General features: G+C 42.1%; 1 protein-coding gene across 3 annotated transcripts in view; it reads right to left on the bottom strand.

Annotated features, from left to right (window-relative positions):
* SYT15 (synaptotagmin 15) overlaps window positions 1-20,286 on the bottom strand; it is a 163,805-nt gene that overhangs the window by 74,615 nt on the left and 68,904 nt on the right. For all 3 annotated transcript variants that reach the window (XM_063434660.1, XM_063434661.1, XM_063434662.1), the window contains exon 5: window positions 181-351. In XM_063434660.1, the coding sequence (XP_063290730.1) occupies window positions 181-351 (171 nt within the window). The remainder of the gene's footprint in view (window positions 1-180; window positions 352-20,286) is intronic.

Below are 20,286 nucleotides of genomic sequence, written 5' to 3'. Positions count from 1 at the left end.
AAAGTGAATGTGTGTGCGCATGTGTTTATATCTGTGTTTATGTATATACACATTGGCCCTCTATATTAAAGTGAGTGATCAATACAAGATTATACAGAAAGGATATAGGAGATGCAACGCTGCGAGACCCTTTCAGATATTATTTGATTTAGAATTTAACAATACTGATTACAGCCTTACCTCCATGTTTTCAACTTCTAGATCCCTCCAAATAACAAGCTTCCCATCATCTGTCAAATTTTCATTTTTCAAAGGGAACAGCACCTGCCCCAGTAGATGGTGTTTCTTTATTTTATCCACATGATAAATGGAAAACCTCAGTGTTCTGTGATGCACTGTTTTACTAGAAACCTTGAAAATAAATAAGACAAACAAGTCAGATTGACGAGTACAGTGAAGCATGTACACCCATCTGCAACTAAAAAGATTTTCAATATTTAGTACCATGGGGAATATTTACAAAGCAGTAAAACATTAAATAAATATATCATTGGTTAAAATTAACAGGTTATGGAGCCTCGTTCTGACTTTTTCAGTGAAGCAATACCTCTACTACTGAGATGTCATCATTTTTCATTTCATTGACAGTCTAAAAGGATTCTCCAAAAACATATTTGTTAGGTCTTACCAATGTATGGATATATCGTTTTCTGATCATCACTTGTAATTGTTTGTAATGATGCTGCTTGGATACAGGTCATCCTGAACTGTGACACTGAGATACATATTACTGTTCCAGAACTCAGTGATGTCATTACAGCTTGATGACATCACAAAGTGCATAAAAGAAACACTGCTCATTTACTACAAGGTAACTCATTTGAAGATGACTATGAAGACCATCCAATACACTGCTGAACATATCAGATATATTATTTCATCAGTAGTAGTTAGCAAGCAAGTAGGTAAGAAATGATTTTTGTAAAACAGAGTTATTCAGTAACGTGTCAATTGTTTCAAATTCAAGTGAATTTCACTTGAATTAATGCCAATATAAAATCAGTCAGGTATGTTTTAGTTAGTCTGTTTTGGCCTAAAAGATCACATGTACACTATGTGGTACTTCTGATAAGATGAGTGGAATGTTAATAAGTCTATAGTATATGGAAGCAATTGCTAGTAAGGATGCTAATTTGAGGGATGGGTTCTGGTACTTGAATGCACAGCCTATTGTTCTTTGTGATTTTCTATGCTGCCTATAGCAAATTTAAATAGAATAGAATGTCCTTGGTCTAATCATTATCTCAAGGGTGTCTTATTGGTAACAAACTCATGGCTAGGACAAGTTAGATCGTTTTTCTAAAAGAACAAAATGTTCCTATATATTTTTTTACTGGACAAATGTATCAGGATACAGTGAAAGACCATCAGTTGTTTAAAGTGAATTCTTAAATAACCACTCCTCTCCTCTCCAAGGCATGTAGAAAATAAGGGAGACCTATCAAGGTATATACAGGTGCTACTCTGGATAGAGAGGTGCATGGGTGAAAAAAATTTGTTTCAATTTGTTTTGTTTCAATTAGTTAATTTTCTAATTTTGGTATGTCCGAAATTCAGAACTAAACAAAATTTAGAATAAATTAGGAATGAAAACGAAATTCGGACACCATTATTCTCATTATTCCAGGATACCAAATTAGAATATTAACTCCGTTATTTGGCTTCCTTAATAGTATTAATCCTACCAAATAAGGAAGCTATCTGCTAAACACAGCAAAACGATTAAAATAAATAAAAAGGGCCTCTCTCTTAATTTTGATCAACTGTTTATAGATAACTTAATTTGGTATCCCTACTTGGGGTTTTCATAGTTAAGGACCACTTGAAGTTTTCCTAGGCTGTAATGTAAACACTGACTTCATTAAAAACACAGTGTTTAGAGGGCGGAGAGTGAACGCTGAAGCAACTGGACACATGCAAAGGGAGCTCCGAGCCCCAAACAGTGAAAAACGAACGATATATCGCCCCTTACTACTCTTACTTACAAGCGAAAACTCCAAGACCAAATGGGGAGAAAGAGGAAAAGAACGGCACCACACAAGCCCACCTCGGGGCTAACAATAGAGGAGATGTGGATGCAGGCACGCGGAGCCTCTGAAGCCAACATGGCGGCCCAACACGGCGGGTGCTCGGACTTCTCCGAGGACATATCTGATGCGGAGGAAGGGGGATATTTACAGCCTCCGGACCCACCACGAAAGGCACAACACTGTGGAAAAGGGGCAGACGCAGAGCCGATCACCATAGCGGTCATGAAGGCATTAATGGCGGACCTGAAACATAGCTTCCACGAGGAAGTCACAGCCCTCCGCGCAGACCTGAAGGGCCTGACAGGCCGCATCTCCAAACTGGAAGGCTCTTCACTATCCCAGGCCCAGGAAGTCACCGTACTACAACACACGGTACAAGGCCTGGAACAACAGACCCGGCTATATGAACATCGACTTGCGGTGCTTGAGGACGCCAGACGGGCCTCCAACATTAAAATCAGGGGAGTTCGCGAGGACATTACCGAGGCCGAACTACCTAAACTAATTGAGCGCATGTTACTAGAAATACTACCACAAGGAAAGCGTGCAACGATCACCCCAGAAGGGGTCTTCAGAATCCCCAAACCAACAAACGCGCCAAACACTGCCACGAGGGATGTCATTCTGAGCCTCCACAACAGCGGACACAAAGCGACGATTCTATCAGCCTTCCGAGGCAAGAGCCCCTTCCGAATCGAGAACATGGACCTCTCACTCTACTTGGATCTGTCCAGCAGCACCCTGGCATGGTGCAGATCGCTAAGGCCACTCACCTTAATTCTCCGTGCCCACAAATTGGATTACCGGTGGCGACCTCCCCAAGATTTGTTGACCCCGGCGGGGCCAGCCACCACAGGCAACAACAGCTCCCCCGACCGCACCCATACATGGGATCCAGATCGGAGCGCCCCTTTCATCCCCCAGAGCTCCACGCCAGAGGCATATGCAGCGATCACGACGTAGAGACACCGGGACACTCACAGTCTTAACCCAGCTGAATTCGCTACATGTATATAAAACCAAGTAAACCGGGCGCTGGGGAATGCAAAGACTAGCATGTTATATTCTGCCCTAAAGATGTGAAAGTAATCTAGCGGGTTATATTCTACTTTTAAAAATGTGCAAGTAGTCTAGCATGTTATATTCAACTTTAAAAATGTGCGAGTTGCCTAGCATATCATATTCTACTTTTAAAAGGTGCAAGTTATCTAGCATGTTACATCCTATTTTTTTAACAACAAAAAAGTTGTCTAGCATGATATACTCTACCATAAAAACGGGCAAGTTGCCCAGCATGTTTTCTTCTACTTTTAAAATGCGTAGGGTATCTAGCAAGTTATCTCCTACTTTAAAAGTGTGCAAGCCGTCTAGCATGCTATATTCTACCTAAAACTAAAAAATGCGAGCTGTCTAACAAGATACACTCTACTTTAAAAATGTGCAGGTTGTCTAGCATGTTGCATGCTACATTGCAAATGTGCAGGTTGTCTAGCATGTTGCATGCTACATTACACCGACACACAGCACAGCCACCCACCAGGGACAAACAGGGACGGAGAGCTCTCCTTAAAAAGCCGGAGCCCCACTAAGGTACCCACCACACCAGCGCTCCGGTCCCACCTGCCAAAACTTCAGAGCTGGTGTTGGCTGATTAAAGCGGAATGCCTCAGAGACATTCTGTGCCCCTGCAGACCCTGCAGTAGAGACACTGCAAGATCCCACCGCACAGTCCATTTCACAATACAGTCAGTACTAGCCCCAGTAACTCACAACGGAGACTCTACTAACAGCACTATCTTTTAGTTGCCCATAACAGCAGTGGAGCAAGCAATATCCTTTACTAACCACAGGCAATTAGCTCGCTAACCATAGCTCAAATATCAACTACTTATTCAATGCAACTGTTTCTTCATGCATGTCTGTAATAACCTCTTAAAATTGTGCAGACTCTACTAACTGCTCTAAAGTGGTTTGTCTAGTAACCCACTCGATACCTTAAACGCGTACCTTCCAGCAATGTTAATTTATGTTATGTTAAGAAAACACCTATGCGAAGTTAATCTATATTGTTTATAGCCATACAAAAAATGGGCCTGACCTACCAAGTACCTATGGGTTCAACTGTTTTTACCGCGCTAGAGGACTGCCTTAGGGGTACCTCACAAGCGAATGTTGTAAACCTATGCACTTCAAAAATAAAGAATTAAATAAAAAAAATAAAAAAACACAGTGTTTACATTAAAAAGCCTGCAGGGACTGACTATACTCACCAGAAAAACTACATTAAGCTCCAGTTGTTCTGGTGACTATAGTGCCCCTTTATATATATATCAATATATGGGTGCGAAATTAGGGAGCTGTTGTGTTTAGTAGATAGCTCCTTAATTCGGTAGCCTTAAAATGGCAATCCCTTGTAAGGCAAGGTACTACATTTCACCAGAACAACTACAGCTTAATGTAGTTGTTCTGGTGAGTATAAAAGCTCTATTCAGGCATTTTCATGTAAACACTGCCTTTTCCCTATGGGAAAGCATTGGATTGGCTAAAAATCGGCACGTTTGATGATGTCACAAAGGGGGCAGAGCCAGCACCGGCGGTCCCGCGCAGCGCTGGAAAAAAAGGGAATTTAAACTTTTATTGGGGGCTAAGGGAGGGCGAGCCACCTAAATGGTGGGTTTACCACTTTAGGGTCAGAAATACATGTTTGTGTTCCTGACCCTTTAGTGATCCTTTAACCCCTTAAGGACACATGACATGTGTGACATGTCATGATTCCCTTTTATTCCAGAAGTTTGGTCCTTAAGGGGTTAAAGACCAAAATGAAGAAAAGGCTTTTTTTTATTTATTTATTTTATTCTTCAGCTGTCTAGAAGACAGCTCCCTAATTTGCTATACTGTGTATATTACATACATTTCTCATACATGCAATACATACATTGTATTTTAGTGGATATGGCCCACAAAGCGCAAAAAGTAAATGAGCCAACTACACTGAACAAAACACTTTTGTTTTTACCCCCATTTTTCGTGAGCTGAACTCAAAGATCTAAGACTTTTTCTATGTACAGAAAAAGCCTATTTCTCTCAAATATTGTTCACAAATCTGTCTAAATCTGTGTTAGTGAGCACTTCTCCTTTGCCGAGATAATCCATCCACCTCACAGGTGTGGCACACAAAAGTGTATTCCTAATGCTATCGTGTCCCTCTGTCCCCACCTCCCTCGCAACACAGCAACAATAATGCTTCAATGCTTCCCTGTGGGGACTCAACAGATGTTGGATGTCGTCATGCAGAGCGTGAGGATGTCTAGCGTCAGTTGTCGCCTAGCAAGCAGGAAGTGCCTCTAGTGGCTTTCTGAATGACAGTCACTAGAGGCAGTCTTAGTACTGCAAAGTAATCATTAGTTTTAGATTTCATTCGTCAAAAATGATTCCCTACTCTTCATTCCACCTTATCTAGAGTCATACTTTCACTGGAATTAACTCTGATATAATACATCTGGATACTTTCTCACACGTCTATCCAGATGATGCAAGAATGCTGGTTTAGGTAACATGTTTTTCTTCTCCCCAACAAGTTCTATGAATATTATCATTAGCCTAAAAACCCCATAGACGAAAGCTCTTTTTTGTGGTTTGTGTATTGCTAGAAATATCTTGCTGAACCTGTTGAGCGCCAGGTTTTCTTCGCTTTTAGGAGCTGAGGTCATGAAGGGAGAACATATTTGGGTTGTCTGTCATTTCCTTGTGAAATAAATGGTATTAACACGACTGTTCCTTAGATATGCAGACTGTGCCGAATAACACACGAGTGTTTGTCTACTTTATCTACAGATAACCTATTCTAATTAATTAAAGTTCTTTTGGGACATGTTTGCTGAACCTAGTTTATTTAATATTCTTTTGAAGTTAGCAAAGATTGTTAGCAAGGCAACTTATAGACTAGGAGTCCACAAAAGGTAGATCACCAGCTGCTGCAAAACTGCAACACCAATAATGCTCTACCAGCCTCACACTGTAGTTCTGCAACTACTGAAGATCTACCTTTGTGAGAACATCTGCCCTGGCCACACACATGGACACACTTTGGCTGCGTATGGATTCAGTTGACTTAAAGCACTTTTTTAACCCCTTAAGGACCAAACTTCTGGAATAAAAGGGAATTATGACATGTCACACATGTCATGTGTCCTTAAGGGGTTAAAAGAAATTGGCATGAAAAATTTAAGTTTCTAACGTAGAATATTATTGCGTAGGCACCATAATTACTGTTTGCCTCCACCAATGAGGATGTCTAGAGGACAGAGGTGATCTAAATGTAAAAACGATCTTGATTTGACCCTGTTGGCTCATTTGCAATTGTTTGCTAGATGCTAAGCCTACCATTTTTCCTGTTTGGCATTAATTCTAGTTTTTGTTCCTGGAAGCTGTTAACTAATCTCTGAAACTCCTGCTCCTTCAGGGTGTCACTGTTCTGAGTAGTTATTGAGAGCAACAGATCTTTGGAACACAATGGTTTAATTAATGTGATTATTAAAATAGGGTTATGTGACAGCTATTTAGATTTGTGGGACATATTAAGCTATAGCCATAATCCAGAGTAATGTTATTGGGAACCACATATATATTTGCCCCCATTCCTTTAAACATTATCATTTCATTAGCTTTCATCTTCATTGCAAAACAATGCAAAATTAAGTTAGCCCAATAAGCACCTACCCCTTTTCTCCAGTGCTCAACTTGGAAAAACACATTTGGCAACATTTGGACCTTCAGCGTCTCTGCAGAGGCACTGTAAATGGTAGCGCCTTCCATGTCTCACATGCTACAGAATCGTTTTCGGGTCAGATTTAGAGGATACATCCTAGCAGCCAGGGAGGGCAATAAAATAATGAATTTTAAATATACCTAGCACAATGCGTAGTGCATATGCTTGGTGTAACTTGTATTGATGCTATGTTGGCATTATGCACACTATACAGATATTTTTGTGCATTACGGTGGCACTTTTGAGAATCTGTATTTCCATAAATGCCATCAGTTACCTTCCAAATACCTACAAGCAGAGAATATTAGCATTTTATGCCATCTAAAATATGTAACATATATTTTAATTGTGCCTGTTAATATGTCAGACCTTTTTTTTTTTTTTTAATTCTTTATTTTTGTAGTGCATATATTAATCACAGGCATACATACGGTACCCCAACGGCAATCCGTATGCAGGTTCAAGACATTAGTTACAGTGGGGAATAGATAAACAATGTACTTTTTTTTTTGTTTCATAGATACATATGGTTTGACATCAGGTTGGAAATAAACTTGGCTTAGGAATAACTTGCTCATACTTGCAATATGACATGTTAAAATACTTATGCATTTAACTTCGATAATCATAGAATGAGCATACGGTTACTCATAGTGAAAATACTTGTCGATGTACATTAGAGTGAATGAGCCTTTAGTGCTTGATAAGTATATAAGCTTGGAACAGAGAAGCAGAGTCAATAGTAAAGACTGTGCTTCAGCGCATAATATGCTTAAAAATAAATGCTTAAGATGTGCTTAAGGTAACCACCCCATGTTTACCCCGTGGCAGTCAGGTGAGAGTCTATGTCGGCACTCAGGATGACCCCTTAGTGTGCAGTGTAGTACGCTGTAGCGTGGGAAGATGCTTAGTTGGCTGCAGTATAGGTATGACCATAGGTGTGTGTAGCGGTAAGGTCACAAAGGTGAGCGTTTACAATAGTGGGATTCCATAGCTTATAGTGTTGCCCCATTTTTATATTAAATGGACATATATAAATCTGTCGTGGCTGCCCTACAGGTTATGTGGATAGTATGCTGCATCACGTGCTAGGTATGCAAGATCCTACTACTGTGTTTGCCTCTAGGTGACAATGCTGCATAACATGTTAGGGTTACAGGAGGAGATGACAAAGGGAATTCAGTCAACATAGCATATGCATGGCAACATGACCCTTATCTGAGTTCAATCTGAGAGGCAGGTTGAAAGACCTCACTGGGTATTGTCAGGAAAGTCCTTCTGCTCCCCATCGGCAAGTTGTCAGGCAAGTCAGGTCTCCTGGGCTTGTGATTTTTCCTCCCTCCGCCTTGAGTGAAGATGTAGCTGAGTCCCGCTATAAGGGTGGGTCCGGCGTATGCCACGCTGCCAGCCCTGGGCTCCATATGAGCCAACCATCTGTGCCCACGGTCCCGGTTCCATAAGTGGCCGGTAACGGAATTCCTGGTTTGTGTGGTCAGTCCAGGTGCTGGGTTGCGGTTTGAGGAGTGACCTCTGGGGCTCAAGGCCCAGGAAGGCTGTCGTGGGGTCAGTCCCAGTCTTATGGTGCGGAGACTAGGCAGTACAGACCTGCTTCGAGTGGTGCGGTGAGGGGGTTCCACTGCTCAATCACCTCGTGAGAGTGAGGTGCCCCTCTCTGCGTTGTTGCCTGTGGATGGTGAGTGCCGCCGTGCCCAGTATAGGCCTTAGGGTCGCCATTTTGTAGGGGGCATGTGAGAGGCCGTCAGGATGGAGTCCTCTTTTAAGGTGCCATCTCTTGCTGGGCCAGCTTGAAGGTGGGTGCTTTGAAGGGGGGGCTGAGGTGGGTCGCTTCTTCAGCGCCTCGTTGCTGGTTTTGGCGGGTACCTTGTATTGGTTACAGGTTTTGCGCCCTCACCTTTGGTCTCCGCCATCTTGAATGCTGTGTCGGATCAGGGTGGCCCTGAAGCGGCGTCCTGCCTGGTCGGGGTTCGAGGGTGAGGACCGGGATCACCCCCCCGGTCCAGAGGGGGGGGAACGGGGCCATTTCCTCATGGGTCTGGCCCTTGGTTTGGTACCGATGGACGGGATAGTGGAGCAGCGGCCGTCTGCTCCACTCACCGCCGGAGAAGGCCTCGATTGCGCCAGTGAGGGTTCACCCCCCAGGGGACTGGAGCCCTTCTGGCCAGCCTCACCCTGGGTCTGGTACTCTCCACCCGATTGGGGTTGCCGCTGCCGGTCGGTTTTATATGCCAAAATTCCAGTTTCATGCTTATATTTCCTTGTTGTTCCAGGAGCTGGTCTGACATGCGACCGTCCTGCTCGGCGGTCCGGCCCCGCCCCCATGTCAGACCTTTTTTGAAATATTGCAAGAGAAGGGAAGATGTTAAAGCGGCACTGTCATGGCCGAATCCCGTTTTTTTTGTAACCCCCTCCCGTCTCCACTACATCCAATTGACCCCCTAGTCACCCCCAAATGCCCCTAAGCCCCCCAGATTACCTATTTTTAATCTTTATTTTCTTCCCCGATCTTTATTCAGGGCGCCGCCATCTTTGTGTGGGTAGATGAAGTCCCTGTGGGGCACGTCATCTGCCCACAATAGATAGCCTGTGAGATTCCCGCACATGCCCAGTGAAACACCTGGACATGCGAACGGGAATTTCATCTATTCATTCATTCATCAGAAACCCGAATGAATGAATAAAAAAATCAGGCGAACAAACTAACACTGTGTATCAGTGTTCGTTTGTTCGTTTAGTTTATTACAAGGAGGGAGCTACCGGCACGCAGCTTCCTCCTTGTAATATGTAAAGAGAGAAGCGGCAGGGAGCACTGCTCCCCACCACTTCCTAAGCCCCCCATGTCCTTCCCCCTCACTCTATGGGGGTCAATATGACCCCCATAATAGCATAAGGGAGACTAGAATCTCCCCAATGCCCCTACTCGCTATACCGCGAGTAGGGGCATGTCTGTGTCTGCTCACTGTAAAAAAAACAAAAACTACTATCCGGCCCCCACCCCTGCGCGGCGGGTCAGGCCCTAAAGATAATGAGGGGGGAGGACCTACTGTCCTCCCTCCCGGCTCCCACCCCTGCGCGGTGGGTGGGGGCCATAAATTACAATGGGGAGGGGGGGACCACCTGTCCTCCCCCCCCACCTCCACCCTTGAGCGGTGTGTGGGGGCCCTAAAGATGAGGGGGGGGGGACCTACTGTTCTCCCCCCCTGGCCCCCACCCCTGGGCGGCGGGTGGGGGCCCTAAAACAAACCTCCCCCCCAATCAAAGGTGACTAGGGGTCCCCAAGCCCTTAGTCACCCACCCCCCCACCCCAAAAAATTTACCCCCTACCTACCTCCCTCACCCTAAAAAATAGTGAGGGGGGAATAAAATAACTAACCTGTAAAGAAAAATTCAACTTACCATTTGACGTCTTCTTTTTTCTAAAATCTTCATTTTTCAGCCCCAAAAAAGGCCAAATAAAAAAACATCATACCCGTCAAACTTAAAATAAAATAAAAAACCTGAGCCCCAAAAAAAAATCCCGTTGAAAAAGAAAAACCCGACGCTAAAAAAATTAATCCATCTTCACCCATGGAGGGCTCCGCGCAGACTGAGCTCTGCAGGGCGGGGGAAGGCTTATAAAGCCTTGCCCTGCCCTGCAATTAGGCTAAGAACACTCTGATTGGCTGGTTTAAGCCAATCAGAGTGCTCTTTGTCATTTTACACAGCGTGGGGAAATTCCAAAGAACTTTCCCACGGTGTGTAAAATGACACAGAACACTGTGATTGGATGGATTTCAAGCCCACCAATCAGAGTGCTCTTTGTCATTTGACACAGCGTGGGAAAATTCCAAAGAACTTTCCCACGCTGTGTAAAATTACACAGAGCACTGTGATTGGATGGATTTCAAGCCACCCAATCAGAGTGCTCTGTGTCATTTTACACAGCGTGGGAAAGTTCTTTGGAATTTTCCCACGCTGTGTAAAATGACAAAGAGCACTCTGATTGGCTTAAACCAGCCAATCAGAGTGTTCTTAGCCTAATTGCAGGGCGGGGCAAGGCTTTATAAGCCTTCCCCCGGCCTGCAGAGCTCAGTCTGCGCGGAGCCCTCCATGGGTGAAGATGGATTAATTTTTTTAGCGTCGGGTTTCTTCTTTTTCGTCTGGATTTTGTTTGGCGCTCGGGTTTTTTATTTTATTTTAAATTTGACGGGTATGATGGCTTTTTATTTGGCCTTTTTTGGGGCTGAAAAATGAAGATTTTAGAAAAAAGAAGACGTCAAATGGTAAGTTGAATTTTTCTTTACAGGTTAGTTATTTTATTCCCCCCTCACTATTTTTAGGGTGAGGGAGGTAGGTAGGGGATAGTTTTATTTAGGTGGGGTGACTAGGGGCTTGGGACCCCTAGTCACCTTGATTGGGGGGGGATTTTTATTTAGGGCCTCCACCCACCGCTCAGGAGTGGGGGCCAGAGGGGGAGGACAGTAGGTCCCCCCCCACCATTCTTATATAGGGCCCCCACCCGCCGCGCAGGGGTGGGGGGGGTGGACAATAGTTCCCCCCCGATGTGATTTATAGCCCCCACCATGCAGGGGTGGGGGCAGGACAGTAGGTCCCCCCCATTGTAATTTATGGCCCCCACCCGTCGCACAGGGGTGGGGCCAATAGGTTGTTTTTTTTTCTGTGTGTTTTTATTTTTACAGTGAGCAGCCACAGGCTGCTCACTGCTTACTAGACATGCCCCTACTCTCGGTATAGCGAGTAGGGGCATATTATTTACTAATACTAAGTAATCTTTACTTAGTATTAGTAAATGTGGCTGAAAGACCAATTTAGGTCTTTCAGCCTTTTGGTAGATAACTCCCTAATACCGTGGGAATTAGGGAGTTATCTACTAAGCGGCTGCAAGATGCAGCCACAGCAATGAATAGGTTCGGAGTTTCATTCATTCGAATGAAATTCCGATCCGAACAAAGTCCCGAATTGCGTTCTAACACGAATGGAGAAACTGTTAGAACGCAATTCGGCAGTTTTGCCGGCGTTCTGTCTAAGTGACAGGAAGCATCGTGGGAACAGAGAGGAAAGCTAAGGATCATGGGAAAATTGCTGTGACCACCGGAAACGAAGCACACTTTGCTCCTCCACTGGTCACTGCGTAGGAAACCTCCAGAAAAGAAATAGTCCCTACTTTTTCTTAAGTTTTAAAGAAAACTATAGCAGATAGGAAGAAAAGAAGAACAGATCCTGAGAGAGGGAGCGAAGAGGAATCGATTGGGTAAAGGTAAGTTCGGCATGACAGTGCCGCTTTAATCATGAATTTGTGTTTTGCAAGCTTTGGATCCCATGCGCCAAACAAATGTTACTCTATTTTTAAAAATGCAAATCACATTCATGCTCACCTTGTGTTCAACATACCACACTTATGACTGCTTATCAAAATATGGTGAGATTAAGTGTTCTTTAATATAATTATAATATACATATAGAAAACATGCTTCTTGCTGTTTTACTCCTTACAGGTGGGGGGTCAAGCACCTAAACTGTTAACAGGGCAGTTTGTATTCCTAACGCTGTAGTGTTCCTTTGGGCTTACAAAAGATGCCCTTTATGGAGTTATGCTTTTAAGGAAGCTTGTATTGCATTTAAACGGACACTTCCTGACATTTGTCATCTGCTGTAAGCCTTAACCTGTCGATACAGGGTTGCATGAGAAGTGCACCAAGTTTTCTAAAAACTTTTGCAACAGTGTTTTACAAGAGAATTTAACTGCTGCAATACCATCAGAGACCAAAGTCTAACACGCATGTTAACACTATATTTTCAACACTTTCATTTCATTTGCCTTTATATCCATATCTAACTCATTAACCATAACCACTTCTAGCTGTGTATATTTATTCCATAGGTCTGTGAGATCCAAATGAAAATAAACATTTCAATACTTCTTTTTTGCAAATAACTTTTTCAGGCCGGCCTTAAACTTTCATATAAATTCCAGTGAGAGTTATTGTAGGATCGGCAACAATAAAACATTTACTCGGAAGAATACCTGGAGATGTTCTCCTTTTTATAAGTTTGTCCTGCAGAATAGATATTTCCCAAGTCAATTGGTGCTCACCAAGATAGAAATTCAGTCTGCAATCTTAAAGTTTAAATATGCATTACAAATATATATTAAGTAAGTTGCCTTGATCAGATATGACATTTGCTGTTTATATACCAATCTATTATTCAATACACCTTATTTAGCTCGAATCGATCCTCTTGTCCTGTCCAGATACAATGCAGGAGCTAGGAATACAGTCAACTGTTTCTATCTTTAATCTTTCTAAAAGGGTGATCCATACATTATGGCTGGCAATGGATCTCATTGTGATTTATCACTGAAAGCATTACATGAAGTTAAACATAGCAACACATTTAAAGTCTCTTTAACCCCTTAAGGACCAAACTTCTGGAATAAAAGGGAATCATGACATGTCACACATGTCATGTGTCCTTAAGGTAAAACACACAATTTACAAATAATTGTGTGATACTTCAAACATCTGAGAACATCTGCATTGCTGAATATTTTACAAATAACTTAAAGAGGAAATGATCAAACCTGGCAAATGTCTGTAATAGAATTGAAAACATCTACAAACCTTCAGTTGTCCCTAAAACCATTCTTGATCACTCCTAAAAAAAATACATAGGTATGTTAAAATACCCTGGAGCTAAAGCAAACACTTTTAAAAGCCGCTTTGCTGGATGTTTCACTTCCCTGACTATAAAATACAAACGTGATGATGAGGAAGTTGGCGATGATCAGACTCCAACAGTCTTTCTTCATGCTAAATATAAATGTTAATTATATATTCCCACTAATCAGGGCCACCATTAGAAACTTGAGGGCCCTGGTGCAAGAATTGTCAGTGTATGTGTGGGGGAGGTTAGCAAAGTGTGATGTGTGTGGCTGGCTGAGTGTGATATGTAGGTGTGGGATTTGGATGAATGTTCCCCATTGAGATGCATGGATTTATTGCATCTCTATGAGGAGATGCTGATTAACGCATGCACAATTGCCTCCTAATGCTTTCCTATAGGAAAGCATTGGCTTGGCTGAGATCATCAAGATGGATTATCTAAGCCACGGAGGCAGGAACGGCACAGCTGTTTTACAGGGGGGCCTCCTCATGGTCTGAACCCGATGACAGAAGGTGCTTCAGCACCTGGTCACAATCACAAATGTTGCGACTCTGGTAGTTCTTCCTGTGCCCATCTTCAAGTGTTATACACCAAGAATGGAACACAGCAAATATACCATTTTAAAGATCTAGAAAGATATGTTCATGAACAACTATACAGATATAACATTTTGCCCATTTCTCTGACCCCATTTCATGTGAATTTTGTTCTGAACATCCCATGACAACTGCCTTTAATGATGTTTAGAATTGCATTGCAAAAACTAAACTTAGACCTATTTTCTTAACTGTTTCAAAATGTTTTGATACAGTGGACCAAAATATATTAAAGGTACACTATAGTCACCGAAACAACCCTAGTCACACTGCCCTACTTATGACTTCCTAAACACTTTCTGTAAAGAGTAATCTAATGTTTATACTTCCTTTATTGCAAATTCTGTTTAATTTAGAATTTCTTCTCTGGCACTCTCAATAGCTTGTTAAACCATACAGGAGCCTCTTGTATGTAATTAAAATTCACTTTACAGAGCAGAAGATAAACACTTTTAAAGTAAGGTACACTTTTAAAGTAAGTTACATCTGATTGAAAATTAAACCACTTTTTTTCATTGCAGGCTGTGTCAGTCACAGCCAGGGTAAGTGTGGCTAGGGCTGCATGGACAGAAATAAAGAGTGTTTTAACTCCTAAATGTCAGAGAATTGAGCAGTGATACTTCAGAGCCTGGATCTGTACAAGAAAACTGCGTCATTAACCCCTTAGTGACCAGATCGCTTTTAAATTTTCTTACCGTTAAGGACCAGGGCTGTTTTTACATTTTTGCGGTTTGTGTTTAGGTGTAATTTTCCTCTTACTCATTTACTGTACCCACACATATTATATACTGTTTTTCTCGCCATTAAAATGGTCTTTCTAAAGATACTATTATTTTCATCATATCATATAATTTACTATAACAAATATGATGAAAAATAAAAAAATAAAAAAAACAAATTTTTTCGAACTTTGCACCCAAAATCTGTTGCGCATCTCCAACCGCGAAAAAATACCCATGCTAAATAGTTTCTGAATTTGCCCTGATTTTAGAAATACCCAATGTTAACATGTTCTTAGCCTTTTTTTTGCAAGTTATAGTGCAATAAGTACAAGTAGCACTTTGCTATTTCCAAACCATTATTTTTCAAAATTAATGCAAAGTTACATTGTAACACCAATATCTGTCAGGAATCCCTGAATAACCCTTCACATGTATATATTTGTTAAAAGAAGACAACCTAAGGTATTAAACTTGGGGTATTTTGACTCTTTTCGTGCTCTTTTCATCCAACACCACCAATCTATGCCAAATTAAAAAAAAATAATAATAATTGGTAATTTTTTTGACACACACTGCAATTTACGAATACATGTACTGAGAACTTTAAGGGTTACTGCCAAAGAACACCCCAATATGTGTTCAGCAACATCTCCCGAGTACAGTGGTACCACCCATGTATAGGTGTGTCGGGTTCTCTGGGGGCTAAAATACATTTTTTGGAGGGTGCACATTCCAGTTTTCCAACTTGGAATTTTCTCAAGCTCAGGCAGGCCCCCTGCAGGCACTGCACAAGCCGGCTATTCCGGCCATGTGATCGCGAGGACCTCACGATCACATAGCCTGGGAGGGCCGTATCGGGCAGAGGGGTCTGGCAGACCCCATGGTCGCGATCGCCGGTGATCGCCGACACAGCATTCTGCTTGTGGGAGGAGTGAAGATAGCCTGCAGCCAGAGGAGCTGTAGGTTTTAGATCATTACTCACCACCGGACCACCAGGGTAAGCAGTGTCCCCCCCTCCCGCCAAAGGTAAGAAGGGTGGGGGCACTAAAGGGGGGACGTGAAGGTTGGTTTTCTTCTTCTAATTTTAAATAAAAACAAAAAAATAAATTTTCCCTATGCCCCCTCCCCCCCCCCCCTCCCCCCCCCACACACACACACACACACACAGGGGAGGTAGCATGTTCAATGACAGCAGCAACTTTAGTGGTTTCACCAATGATACTTTGCTACTACCATAAAATATAGGAGGAATCACGGAACTAGAGGTAGTGGGAACCGTAGAACCATTGCTAGTGGTAGTAGCGGCATTGTTAGTGGTGCTTGTGGTCTCTGGAGAGGATTCAGAAAACACCCTCTGTGTACATCAGAGGTTCCCCCAATCTTAATCATGCTGCTATACTTTGTGCCACCCTTTTCTGTTCAGGAACTTCCATTTCCCTTTGATCACAGACAAATGAAAAGAGGGTACCAACGGAAGAAGCTGTGCACAGAGGTCTCTTCTGATTATTGGGCTACTATGAGTCTTTGTACTAGTACAAATTGATTCAATCCATTCCAAAACATTTCACTTTACTGCGGATTGTGAAAAAATAAAATACATATATATATAGCCTGTTACTTAATTGCCTGTACAGCTCAAACCATTAAATTCACTTTTTTCATGTTTACTTATTATCGTGGGAATTCAAAGTGAATTTAAAATTTAAGGTCAACAAAGCCAAACACTTTGAATTGTCACGTTCGTAAATAAACCTCTCTGACACTCTGATTGTGTGAACTGCATAAAGGAAACTTGAGTACAACTAAATTGCTATACATACTAGATTTTTTTTATAGTAGATCATCCAATTATATAAAAAAAAAATCAAAGCATGATATTACTATTTTACTACTAATTTAAATTTTATAGCTTTTTTATATGCATATGGGGCAGTGTGCGTATAGGAGTACAATGTGTGTGTATGGGAGGCAGTGTGTGTGTGTGTGTGTATGTGTGATGGGTACAGTGTGTGAGTGAGGGGGCAGTGTGTGTGTGTGTGTGAGGGGTACAGTGTGTGTTCATGGGGGGCAGTGTGTGTGTATATGTGATGGTACAGTGTGTGTGTGTGTATAGGTGCAGTGTGTGTGAGGGGGGAGTTATTGTGGGTCTTTGGGGGTAGGAGGGGAGATTAAAAAAAAAGTTTATATTTATCAATTTAAAAAAATAATAATTTCCTTTTATGGGAGGTGGGACAGTACAAGGCAATCCCTGGTGGTCCGGTGGAGAAGCCCTGGTGGATCCCAGTGGTGAGAGTGAACTCTAACAACTCCTGAGGTAACCGCTGCAACACTCTGAGCTCACGAGAGGAGAACCCGGCGGAGCTACAGGTTAGAGCTCCCCCAGATACTCTCTCCCTCCTCTGCCGGCTGCAGCATTACAGTGCTAGCGGGCGGGTGAGGGAGATCTCTGATCCTGCGGTCCTGCAGAGACGGTAAGGGAGAGTGAGGCACAGCATGATTTTCTCAGTGTTGCACACAGTTTGGGAACCCCTGTGTAAGCAGTTATGCTCCAGCTAGGCCTCTTCATTCAGCCGACTACCTGCTTTTGTTCCCTTCCCATGCCCGCACCCTGCCTTCATGCCTGCAGGACATCTCCCCCTTATGGAATGTCCTCCCGCGCCATATTAAACTGTCCCAATTTCTGCAGTCCTTCAAAAAAAATCCTTAAAAAAAAACATACTTCTTGCCTCATCCTTTATAACCTTCCTCTGTCATCTCCAACCTACTGTGCTCCCTATTTTCAACCCCCCCCCCGCCCCCCCCCCAATCCTTCAGGTAAATACAGATCACAAATTCCCTTTGTGCACTTATTCCTTGTTTGGGCAGGCCCTCTTCACCTACTGCTCCACTATGTCAATCGTGATTTGTAAAAATGAAATGTTTATCTGTGTTACCTATTGTATTTGTATGTTGGCGCTACATAAATTGTAATTGTCTCAAATATATATATATATTTTTTCTATAATGACAAAAACTGCAGTCTGAGAATTGCACAAATTACTGAACAATCCCAATCAGTCATACATTTACAGGTAATTCCTAAACGTATCTTGGTATGTTGCCAGCCCGCGATCTCTCAGTAAGACTTCATATTGGAATTTTATCTTAAAATTGGCTTTCTGATGAGAAACACACCGGGTTTAAGTCCCTTTCTAAGGAAATAACTTTTGCAACAAATACTATAACAAGTCATTAAAAATGTAGATGTGAGATTATCATCTGCACACAAATCCTTCTTGATCATCTCAGCACTCAGAATAAATAATTATCCTCATATGTCAGGCAATGGATTACAAATACTAATCCTTATATGTTAAAAGGACACCCCAAGTACCATAATTGTCTCTGATCTTTATATTACATCAATATTTCAAAAACTAAGTGGGACAATCAGGCTTCTCTTGTAGACCTTTACTACGGTTTGATGCCCTTTCAGAAATCATACAATCTCCACTAGACTAAAACCTCTGCCTCTCTGCCTCTACAAACAGTACTGCATATCTGGAGCAATGCTAATATTGAATTATTTGGTATGTAAATGATTCTTTTGAATACATAACCTTGTAATTCCCTTGTGATCTGTTTTGTGTTAACTGCATATATCTTTGTTATATTTTATTCAGTCTGCCATACTGTAGAAATGTATTCCCTGCATTTCACTAGTGGGATTACACTTTTACATTGAAAATGTCTGTGTATCCCAATACGTGTTTGGTAAAAAAGTATTTCAGGATTACTGGCTCTCTCTTGTGTGGTTTGCTCATGAATAATTAATAAAACTTCCCAGGAAAGGTTAAAGGATCTTAACATGTATAGCTTGGAGGAAAAACGAGACAGGGGAGATATGATAGAAACGTTTAAATACATAAAGGGAATCAACACAGTAAAGGAGGAGACTATGTTTAAAAGAAGAAAAACTAACACAACAAGAGGACATAGTCTTAAATTAGAGGGGCAAAGGTTTAAAAATAATATCAGGAAGTATTACTTTACTGAGAGGGTAGTGGGTGCATGGAATAGCCTTCCAGCTGAAGTGGTAGAGGTTAACACAGTAAAGGAGTTTAAGCATGCAAGGGATAGACATAAGGCTTTCCTAACTATAAGAAAAGGCCAGGAACTAATGAAAGTATTTTGAAAATTGGGCAGACTAGATGGGCCGAATGGTTCTTATCTGCCGTCACATTCTATGTGTCTATGAATGTATTTACATATCAGGTGTCTTGTAGGCACAGAATTCTAAGGTGCTCCCTGCAGATAAAGTGAGTTTAAAGGGACTCTATAGGAACCCAGACCACTTCATCTTATTGAAGTGCTCTGTATGCAGTGCCCCTGTCCTCTTAACCGTTCAATGTAAAACAGTGTAGTTTCAGAGAAACTGTAATGTTTACATGCAGGGTTAAGACAAACTCTAGTGTATGTCTTCCAGACAGGCTCTAGCAGTGCGTTGTGGCTTTTCACAGAGTTTAACTCAGCGAAACAACGCTGGATGTCCTCATGTCTTGCATGAGGATGCAGGGCCGTCTATAATATGATTAGGACCCTGGGCAATGCATTTTCTTGGGCCTCCTGGGCTCTGCCCCTCCTATCCCTCACCCCCAATTACGCCCAATGCGCAATCACACTGACAGACATACTGGCACATACAGACATTAAAACATTCACAGATACACACTGACACACAAATATATACTGGCAGACATACTGACACACACACACACAGACATACATACACACATAGACACATACACTGGCAGACATACTGACAGATATACTGACACACCCAGACACATACACTGACAGACGTATTGACACACACACAGGCATACTGACACACACAGGCATACTGACATACACATAGACAGACGTACTGGCACATACACACAGACAGACATTAAAACATTCACAGATACATACTGACACACACATACACTGACACACAAATATATACTGGCAGACATACTGACACACACACACAGACATACATACATACACACACAGGCACATACACTGACAGATATACTGACACACACAGACACATACACTGACAGACGTATTCACACACACACACACACACACATCTCCCCCCTCACTCTGCTCTTCAGAAATATATTTATGGCCCTCTGCAAAAATGGTGTCTATTTTCTAACAAACCTGTGTCTTATCTACACTCATGTCGCTTTAACCCCTGTATCACAACTCAACTTTGCATTCTATGTGTCGTCTTGCTCAGAAATGCTTCAGACTTGAGAAAGGGAGGTTATCCCGAAAGCTTGTCATTAAAAAATTCTGTTAGTCCAATAAAAAAGGTATTACAAGATACACATTGTATCTGTTTTTTACATCTACATCACTGGACTAATACGGCTACAATCTCTCTCTCTCTCTCTCTCTCTCTCTATATATATATATATATATATATATATATATATATATATATATATATATAT

This window comes from Pelobates fuscus, chromosome 10 (genome assembly GCF_036172605.1).
Source record: "Pelobates fuscus isolate aPelFus1 chromosome 10, aPelFus1.pri, whole genome shotgun sequence".
Taxonomy (NCBI): Eukaryota; Metazoa; Chordata; class Amphibia; order Anura; family Pelobatidae; genus Pelobates; species Pelobates fuscus.
Note: the sequence above shows the minus strand (reverse complement) of the source record. Positions and strands in the feature narration are given on the sequence as shown.